This window comes from Notothenia rossii, assembly GCF_949606895.1.
Source record: "Notothenia rossii genome assembly, chromosome: 2".
Taxonomy (NCBI): Eukaryota; Metazoa; Chordata; class Actinopteri; order Perciformes; family Nototheniidae; genus Notothenia; species Notothenia rossii.
In genome coordinates this window covers 96,284,139-96,295,823 of record NC_136904.1, presented here as the reverse complement: position 1 = coordinate 96,295,823, position 11,685 = coordinate 96,284,139, and the positions used below count along the sequence as shown (strand labels likewise).

Sequence of the window (11,685 nt, the reverse complement as noted above, 5' to 3'; positions counted from 1 at the left end):
TGAGTTCAACATGTAAGAAGTAGAAAGTACAGGTATTTGAGTTCAACATGTAAGAAGTAGAAAGTACAGGTATTAGAGTTCAACATGTAAGAAGTAGAAAGTACAGGTATTTGTGTTCAACATGTAAGAAGTAGAAAGTACAGGTATTTGAGTTCAACATGTAAGAAGTAGAAAGTACAGGTATTTGAGTTCAACATGTAAGAAGTAGAAAGTACAGGTATTTGAGTTCAACATGTAAGAAGTAGAAAGTACAGGTATTTGAGTTCAACATGTAAGAAGTAGAAAGTACAGGTATTTGAGTTCAACATGTGAGAAGTAGAAAGTACAGGTATTTGAGTTCAACATGTAAGAAGTAGAAAGTACAGGTATTTGAGTTCAACATGTAAGAAGTCAAAGTCAAAAGTCAAAAATTCGTCAGAAAAATAAGTAGTGGAGTAAAGTACTGATACCAGAAACATGTAATTAAGTACAGGAACAAAGTATTTTTACTCCACTCCGTCCCACCTCTGTTGTCTCACCTGTGTGTGTGTGTGTGTGTGTGTGTGTGTGTGTGTGTGTGTGTGTGTGTGTGTGTGTGTGTGTGTGTGTGTGTGTGTGTGTGTGTGTGTGTGTGTGTCTCACCTGTGTGCCTCTGGTCGGGGGGCAGCTCAGGGGGAGGGGCTTCACTGAACTCTGTGTTGCAGAGGTCTTTGTTGCAGCAGCAGAACCTGTAGCTTTCAGTCTGGATGTGAGAGGGCATCGCTGTTACTAGGCAACGGTCGCCATTACACTCCTGCTGGTCCTCAGCGTTAGGCCAGCAGCCTGGGAAACAGGAAGCAGGTCTTAAAACTCTATTTGCACTAAATTAATCAGGAACTAGACACCCTAACTCAAAGAGTCTCAGGCTGTTAGGATCTTTTAGACTCTTCAGGATTCTTCAAGACTCTTTGAGGATCTATGGGACTCTCTTGGACTCTCTTGGACACTTAAATATAGTGTACGCTGACGCCTGGTCGGTGGTAAAGCAGACAGGTTCACAAGTTGAATTAACTGCGATCTAACAGTAACTTCAGCATGGGACCAGAACCGGTCTCATTTCAGTGGAAAACAGGACATCTAAGGTCCTTTGAGGTATTTGATGATTTTTAACGACTCTTTGAACCCTTAGATGTTTTTGGAATATATGGGACTCTGTGGGCCTCTGTGGGACCCTGTGGGATTATGTGGGACCCTGTGGGATTATGTGGGCCTCTGTGGGACCCTGTGGGATTCTGTGGGCCTCTGTGGGACCCTGTGGGACCCCAAAGACCCCCACGTAACGGGGAGAAACTCAGCTAACTGAAGATACGAAAACAAATTACCGAAAGGAACACAAGGCTAACACCAAGCCTCTGAATTAGCACTAAGCGAAAGAGTGCTAACGCACTTAGCACAGAAGTCACGGTCTAAATACTTTATTACTTATCGGATCTGCACAAACAATATATCAGATTAAAGCTGAGACTCCACAGATTCTAGAGGCATAAGTATCATCCCTGAGCGATCAGAACTCAGGGCAGCGAAGTCAAACCAAGACAACACACAACGTAGCTTTGCTGAGCCAAAACGGAAAATATGTCTCACCTTTGCTGTTTTCTGATCAAAAGTTCTGTTCAATGGCATTCAAAGGATAAAAACTCTGCTGAAGGTGAATCCAATGTGTCTGTGTCACTTTGAAACCATTACTGACAATCCATCATCGTATTTATGGCAAAAAGCCTAGTTTTCAGTTTTCAGAGTGTAACGTAGCTTTGGGTTTGGGCAAGCTGCGTGCGCATCACTCTCACTCCTCATGCTAACGTGTAGGTGGATTTAGGAACTTCCCCTCGATTCCATTGGCTCTAACGGTTCAAAAGAGGTGTCAATCATCAAAATCGACCGATGGGTTCAAATGCACCCAAATGACCCCAGAAGTGGGTTTTTTATAAACCTCTCTCAAAAGGTCAAATGTCACTTGTTTTGCATCAATCTCGATACAGGGTACTTACTATATGTTGTAGTTTGGATTCCTAAAGCTTTTAGTCGACCATCCCATCCTTCAAGGGTGGTTTTCACTAGAAGTCATGGTTTATTTTTGGACGGACACAATAAGTTACATTCTTTTACGATGTTCAATCTGAATTTACTTTCAAATGAAAACATCTATATTGATTCTGACTCTTCTACATCCAACTCACAGGTTTATCATTACTTTGAGAGAAAAGATTATTAGTTTAACCCTTTTAGAAGATATGATCATTTGTTCTGGAAATGTCATTTTCGAGCCTGAGACCTGAAAAACAGGCTCAGGGCTGAACAGGTTAAGACTCTGAACTCTTTAAGACTCTTTGGGACTGTGTGTGTGTGTGTGTGTGTGTGTGTGTGTGTGTGTGTGTGTGTGTGTGTGTGTGTGTGTGTGTGTGTGTGTGTGTGTGTGTGTGTGTGTGATCACCTTGCCCCTCCAGATGTATTTCCCCATCTGGTCTCTTTTGCCACACTCCATAGCAGCGGGATCCGTGGATGCAGCGCACCGTGCCGTTCTCCTGCACCTCTCCTCGCTCATTGGCAGCCGTGCTGTGAGGCTCCAACGCCTGCGGCTGATCCGTGAAGGCACACTCTCTGACCCCCACCTGTAGACCTGAACACACACACACACACACACCTGTAGACCTGAACACACACATGTAATAACACACACCTGGAGTAACACACACCTGTAGACCTGAACACACACACACACACACACCTGTAGACCTGAACACACACTCTCTGACCCCCACCTGTAGACCTGAACACACACTCTGACCCCCACCTGTAGACCTGAACACACACTCTCTGACCCCCACCTGGAGACCTGAACACACACACACACACACACACACACACACACACACACACACACCTGTAGACCTGAACACACACTCTCTGACCCCCACCTGGAGACCTAAACACACACACACACACACACACACACACACACACACACACACACACACCTGTAGACCTGAACACACACTCTCTGACCCCCACCTGGAGACCTGAACACACACACACACACACACACACACACACACCTGTAGACCTGAACACACACTCTCTGACCCCCACCTGGAGACCTGAACACACACACACACACACACACACACACACACACACACACACACACACACACGTAGACCTGAACACACACATGTAATAACACACACCTGTAGACCTGAACACACACTCTCTGACCTCCACCTGTAGACCTGAACACACACATGTAGTCCTAAACAAACACATGTAGACCTGAAGACCTGAACACACACATGTAGACCTGAACACACACATGAAGACCTGAACACACACATGTAGACCTGAAGACCTAAACACACACATGTAGACCTGAACACACACATGTAGACCTGAACACACACATGTAGACCTGAACACACACATGTAGTCCTAAACAAACACATGTAGACCTGAAGACCTGAACACACACATGTAGACCTGAACACACACATGAAGACCTGAACACACACATGTAGACCTGAAGACCTAAACACACACATGTAGACCTGAACACACACATGTAGACCTGAACACACACATGTAGACCTGAACACACACATGTAGACCTGAACATACACATGTAGACCTGAAGACCTAAACACACACATGTAGACCCGAACACACACATGTAGACCTGAACACACACACATAGACCTGAACACACAGACCTGAACACACACATGTAGACCTAAACACACACATGTAGACCTAAACACACACACATAGACCTGAACACACACATGTAGACCTGAACACACACATGTAGACCTGAACACACACATGTAGACCTGAAGACCTAAACACACACATGTAGACCCGAACACACACATGTAGACCTGAACACACACACATAGACCTGAACACACAGACCTAAACACACACATGTAGACCTAAACACACACACATAGACCTGAACACACACATGTAGACCTGAACACACACATGTAGACCTGAACACACACATGTAGACCTAAACACACACATGTAGACCTAAACACACACATGTAGACCTGAACACACACACATAGACCTGAACACACACATGTAGACCTGAACACACACATGTAGACCTGAAGACCTAAACACACACATGTAGACCTGAACACACACACGTAGACCTGAACACACACACGTAGACCTAAACACACACATGTAGACCTAAACACACACATGTAGACCTGAACACACACATGTAGACCTAAACACACACATGTAGACCTGAACACACACATGTAGACCTGAACACACACACATAGACCTGAACACACACATGTAGACCTGAACACACACATATAGACCTAAACACACACATGTAGACCTAAACACACACATGTAGACCTGAACACACACATGTAGACCTGAAGACCTAAACACACACATGTAGACCTGAACACACACGTAGACCTGAACACACACATGTAGACCTGAACACACACACGTAGACCTGAACACACACACGTAGACCTGAACACACACATGTAGACCTAAACACACACATGTAGACCTGAACACACACACATAGACCTGAACACACACATGTAGACCTGAACACACACATGTAGACCTGAACACACACATGTAGACCTAAACACACACATGTAGACCTGAACACACACACGTAGACCTGAACACACACATGTAGACCTAAACACACACATGTAGACCTAAACACACACATGTAGACCTGAACACACACATGTAGACCTGAACACACACACGTAGACCTAAACACACACATGTAGACCTGAACACACACATGTAGACCTGAAGACCTAAACACACACACGTAGACCTGAACACACACATGTAGACCTAAACACACACATGTAGACCTAAACACACACATGTAGACCTAAACACACACATGTAGACCTAAACACACACATGTAGACCTGAACACACACATGTAGACCTAAACACACACATGTAGACCTGAACACACACATGTAGACCTAAACACACACATGTAGACCTGAACACACACATGTAGACCTGAACACACACACATAGACCTGAACACACACATATAGACCTAAACACACACATGTAGACCTAAACACACACATGTAGACCTGAACACACACATGTAGACCTGAACACACACATGTAGACCTGAAGACCTAAACACACACATGTAGACCTGAACACACACACGTAGACCTAAACACACACATGTAGACCTGAACACACACACGTAGACCTGAACACACACACGTAGACCTGAACACACACATGTAGACCTGAACACACACACGTAGACCTGAACACACACACGTAGACCTGAACACACACACGTAGACCTGAACACACACACGTAGACCTAAACACACACATGTAGACCTAAACACACACATGTAGACCTGAACACACACACATAGACCTGAACACACACATGTAGACCTGAACACACACATGTAGACCTGAACACACACATGTAGACCTGAAGACCTAAACACACACATGTAGACCTGAACACACACATGTAGACCTGAACACACACACGTAGACCTGAACACACACATGTAGACCTAAACACACACATGTAGACCTGAACACACACATGTAGACCTGAACACACACACGTAGACCTAAACACACACATGTAGACCTGAACACACACATGTAGACCTGAAGACCTAAACACACACACGTAGACCTGAACACACACATGTAGACCTAAACACACACATGTAGACCTAAACACACACATGTAGACCTAAACACACACATGTAGACCTAAACACACACATGTAGACCTGAACACACACATGTAGACCTAAACACACACATGTAGACCTGAACACACACATGTAGACCTAAACACACACATGTAGACCTGAACACACACATGTAGACCTGAACACACACACATAGACCTGAACACACACATATAGACCTAAACACACACATGTAGACCTAAACACACACATGTAGACCTGAACACACACATGTAGACCTGAACACACACATGTAGACCTGAAGACCTAAACACACACATGTAGACCTGAACACACACACGTAGACCTAAACACACACATGTAGACCTGAACACACACACGTAGACCTGAACACACACACGTAGACCTGAACACACACATGTAGACCTGAACACACACACGTAGACCTGAACACACACATGTAGACCTGAACACACACACGTAGACCTGAACACACACACGTAGACCTGAACACACACACGTAGACCTGAACACACACATGTAGACCTGAACACACACACGTAGACCTGAACACACACATGTAGACCTGAACACACATGTCTTCTGGCCAATCAGAATCAAGATAACGGCGTGGTGTTGTTAGAGGAAGTCCAGACGGAGAATACTTTTGCTGTAGTACATCTCTACATCGATACAACATTCAAAACGTAATGAAATAAGACCCCACGGTTTGATGAGTGATAGGTGTGTGGGCTGTCTCTCATTTTGACTCACAGAACAATGGGGGCTATCCACCCTTATCCACAATGTAAAGTCATTCACACAGCCTCTCCCCTCTTCTCTCTGTGAGGAGCAGCAGGTTCAGCTTTCAGAACAAAGTAACAAAAAACAGACCCCCCTGCAGGGGTTGGGTTTTCAGCATCTCAACTCTTTCACCTGTGGGGACATTTCAGGATTGGCTCCAGGTCGCCCTTTTTATTTACTACAGTTCAATTTGGATTGAGACAGGGAAATAATCTAAACCTCACGCGTGGCGTTTCACTGTCAAGGGGGGCGGGTATGTAATTACATTGCAAATACTGACTTGAGCCCCTCCTCTGTATGGGTTAGCCCTACCATAGATTACCCAACACAGATACTCCGGGGCCGCCACTGCCGACCCGTACTGCACATGCGCAGATCTAAGATCCAGTAGAAATGATAAAAAGTAAAAGTCTGCTGCTCATTGTTCTACTAGGCCAAGATAGAGTCAAAGAGTATCTGAGAGTGAGAGTGTGTTAATTCATATATTTGGCAGTTTGTGTAAGTCTGTAGATGTGTGTGTGTGTGTCATGTATAGGCCTCTCACGATAATTAATTTTGTTGGATACATTTTCCCGGAAATGATTGCGATAAACGATAATATTGTCGGCACCGTTGTATGACCATTTGAGACCACTGACATAATGATAATATATAATAATAGTTCAAGTACATCCTTTCAAACTGCTAGTCACCTCCTCAAGTAAATGGCAATTTATCGACTTCATTTTTATTTATCGTACGATAAGTCAATTAATTGCTTATCGCGACAGGCACACAATAAAACAGTGGAAACAAACATGTGTTTGACTTTCATTAGTGAATGAGACTGTGTGCCCTTTAGAGTCTGTGTCCAATATTGTGTATCTGTATATATTGTATATCCTATATATGCTAAGGTCCCGCTACTGACACGATAGCAGTCATTTCGTGTGCATATAACACACACATGTAGACCTGAACACACACATGTAGACCTGAACACACACATGGAGACCTGAACACACACATGTAGACCTGAACACACACATGTAGACTTAAACACACATGTAGACCTGAACACACACATGTAGACCTGAACACACACATGGAGACCTGAACACACACATGTAGACCTGAACACACACATGTAGACCTGAACACACACATTGAGACCTGAACACACACATGTAGACCTGAACACACACATGTAGACCTAAACACACACATGTAGACCTGAACACACACATGTAGACCTGAACACACACATGTAGACCTGAACACACACATGTAGACCTGAACACACACATGTAGACCTAAACACACACATGTAGACCTAAACACACACATGTAGACCTGAACACACACATGTAGACCTGAACACACACATGTAGACCTAAACACACACATGTAGACCTAAACACACACATGTAGACCTGAACACACACATGTAGACCTGAACACACACATGTAGACCTAAACACACACATGTAGACCTAAACACACACATGTAGACCTGAACACACACATGTAGACCTGAACACACACATGTAGACCTAAACACACACATGTAGACCTAAACACACACATGTAGACCTAAACACACACATGTAGACCTGAACACAAACATGTAGACCTACACACACATGTAGACCTGAACACAAACATGTAGACCTACACACACATGTAGACCTGAACACACACATGTAGACCTGAATGAATCCTTCAGGAAAGCCAGTGGAAGGAACACTCGTCACATATCATGAAAATATGCTGCTGAGATTAACATGTCATGTGGTCACTGTGAGGAGACACTGTCTGTTTAGTCTACTGTAACACACACACGCTCACACACACACACACACAGAGACACGCTCACACACACGCTCACACACACACACACGCTCACACGCGCTCACACACACACACAAACAATGAGAGGAAGGTGGAATGTGTGCTTCCTCGTCTTATCAAGCACATCACAACAAAAACACAAAAACTGACAGACTGGCTGACGACAGAGTGTGTGTGTGTGTGTGTGTGTGTGTGTGTGTGTGTGTGTTTATGACATGAGTTAATTGCAGTAGTGATTCATTTTGATCTGTGTTCCTGTAACACACCCATAGATTTCCTTCCATGGTACAATACATACTTTTTTCTTTAACCTTAATATAACTAGGCAGAAAGCTAAGCTAGAACTCAGTGTTTGTGCTAAGCTAGGCTAACAGCCCCCCTCTCCCTCCAGTGTTTGTGCTAAGCTAGGCTAACAGCCTCCCTCTGCCTCCAGTGTTTGTGCTAAGCTAACATTTTACCTCTGCCTCCAGTGTTTGTGCTAAGCTAACATTTTACCTCTGCCTCCAGTGTTTGTGCTAAGCTAACATTTTACCTCTGCCTCCAGTGTTTGTGCTAAGCTAACATTTTACCTCTGCCTCCAGTGTTTGTGCTAAGCTAACATTTTACCTCTGCCTCCAGTGTTTGTGCTAAGCTAACATTTTACCTCTGCCTCCAGTGTTTGTGCTAAGCTAACATTTTACCTCTGCCTCCAGTGTTTGTGCTAAGCTAGCTTAACAGTTTTGCTCTGCTTCTAGTGTTTGTGCTAAGCTAGGCTAACAGTTTCCCTCTGCTTTTAGTGTTCGTGCTAAGCTAGGCTAACAGTTTCCCTATGTCTAAGTGATTGATGCTAAGCTAGCTGAATGAGTGTGTTGTGATGATATGAAGAAGTGTCTGAACTGACCGATGGCAGCAGGAAGAAGCAGGAAACACACTGCTAACACGGAGGCCATGTTGGATCCTCAGGTTTAATCGCTGCTGACTTCACTCCTCCATGGCATCTCTGATCCAGGTGAGACCTGAAGTAAACACACAAACACACCTTTATACAGAAACACAGAATCACAGGAAACACCAGAGACTGGAGAGAGGAGCAATGTGTTATCCACTTAGCGACTGGTCTGACACACAGAGGTCTTTAATGTCCGTCCATATTATAACCAATCAGATTCCTTTATACATGCTGCATTGTTGGCTCCTCCAACAATACAGCATGTATAAACAAACCCTAACCCTCAGGTCAGAAGAATGTCACCAATAACACCTTTGAATCTTTCACCTTTGAATCTTTCACCTTTGAATATCACCACCTCATGCATTACCCTTTGTTACATCACAAGTTAACTGACGTCTTGTGTTGCTGTAACGGCCCGTCCACACTACGTTTTCAAAAAAAGCTTGCCGACGGGCGTGTCTGAAGCTCGACCAACAACCAATCACATGAATCTCCCGCCCCTGACACACAAGCAGCGGTTTGATTGGCTAGAGCTAATACTGGCATATGATTTGATTGGCTGATGCTTCCACCGGAAGCTTCATTAGCTTCAAAAGTTGAACATTGCTCAACTTTTGCTGAAACGCCAGGAAAGCTCCGCTCTGCTACCCACAATTCAGTTCGGCGAAAAGCGAGGCAACGTGACGTCACCCCATTCAAAGTGAATGGGCAGACGCGTTGGAAAGCGTTGTTGAAGCTGTCGAAGCTGTAGTGTGGACGGGCCGTAACGCTTCATTATGCTAATGAGGCGTTATGTAAAGAGTGGTCAAATCTAATCTAACTGTGATGTTTACACGACTCTGGAAGAAGGCAAATATATCCTGTTAGCTAATAATGACATTACTACTAATATGGTATAAAGTCCTCCTCCAGCAGAGAAACATGAATATATATAGGACATAAAACTAATGAAACAGATGAAATAAAATAATGAGTTAACCTGCATCACCTTATCAATACCTGTCTTTGACCTTCATGGGCCATAAGTCTCTTTCTAACACACCTGTAATACACACACACACATTAATACACACACACACACACACTAATGATACACACACACACACACACATACACACATTTACAGACACACAAACACATACACACACATTAATACACACACAAACACACATTAACATACACACACTAACACACACATTAACACAAACACCACAGACACACATTACAAAAAACACAAGTGTGTAATGTGTGTGTTAATAATGTGTGTGTGTGTGTGTGTGTGTGTGTGTGTGTGTGTGTGTGTGTGTGTGTGTGTGTGTGTGTGTGTGTGTGTGTGTGTGTGTGTGTGTGTGTGTGTGTGTGTGTGTCTCTTCATATTACCGGTAAAATATCACCTGATCACCTTCGAAAATTACCGGTACCGTTTTTAGAGCTGAGGACAGAAGGGAGTGGCGCGCGCACACACACAGACACACACACTCACACACACACGCACACACACACACACACGTGCGCGCGCGCTTGCGTTAAAGGTGTGAGATATCTTCTAGATCTGGTTCTCACCTTGAGTCTGCTCGGTTCTGCAGGAGAACTGTTTGTCTGAGTCTCTCTCTCTGTGTCCCTGGTCCTGGTTTGGCTTGGCTCGGCTCGGGTCCAGCTGTCGGTCCAGTTGCAGAACGGATCCGCAGAAATGAAGCTGCGTGTCGGTGTTTCAGAAAGACACCTGAAGGCACCACACACTGAGCTTCCGGACACTGTCACAATAAAAGCCCAATAAAAAGATGCTTTTATTTTGTAAATGTGTTGATGGAGAAGAACAGTAACAAGCATCCTACTAAGAGCCATGGTGTCTGCTGACAGGAGATCCATCAAGAGGAGACAAACAGAGAGATGGGAAGTCCCGTGTTAGAAACGCGCAGCAAAGGGGAATCTAAAGAGGCGAGCAATAATAAAGAGAACAAAAGCAAACATTAGTAAAGCAAAGAGAAACCAGTCCTAAACATCAGAGGAGGTCAGAGGTCAGGTGGACTGAAGGTAGCCCTTCAGCATGTGCTGCAGGATATGGTTCATGGCCTTCTCATTGTGTCAGAACAGAAGAGTGTTTAGTCCAACATGACTCAGAACCAGAACCAGGTGTATCTCAGGTGGGTTCACACGGACCAGGAACTGGACTTGGTGCCGTGGGGCAGACATCAAAGGAGAACAAACATTAACAACACAGATAGAGAACTATTTTAAGAAAAATATAATAACATTAAAAATAATAAAACATTTAGTAAGCGGGAGGGGGCCTCACCTAGCAGAGGGGGGGGGGGGGCTCACCATGCAGAGGGGGGGGGGCTCACCATGCAGGGGGGGGGGGGGGGCTCACCATGCAGAGGGGGGGGGGCT

General features: G+C 44.5%; 1 protein-coding gene across 1 annotated transcript in view; it reads right to left on the bottom strand.

Moving 5' to 3' along the window:
* The window catches only part of LOC307030610 (bone morphogenetic protein receptor type-2-like), a 32,271-nt gene extending 21,257 nt beyond the window's left edge, over positions 1–11,014 (bottom strand). The window contains 4 exon segments of the mRNA XM_079667123.1: positions 622–801; positions 2,450–2,635; positions 9,244–9,358; positions 10,858–11,014. Coding sequence (XP_079523249.1) covers positions 622–801; positions 2,450–2,635; positions 9,244–9,292 — 415 coding nt within the window. The 5' untranslated portion in view covers positions 9,293–9,358; positions 10,858–11,014.
* Positions 11,015–11,685: the final 671 nt, after the last annotated feature.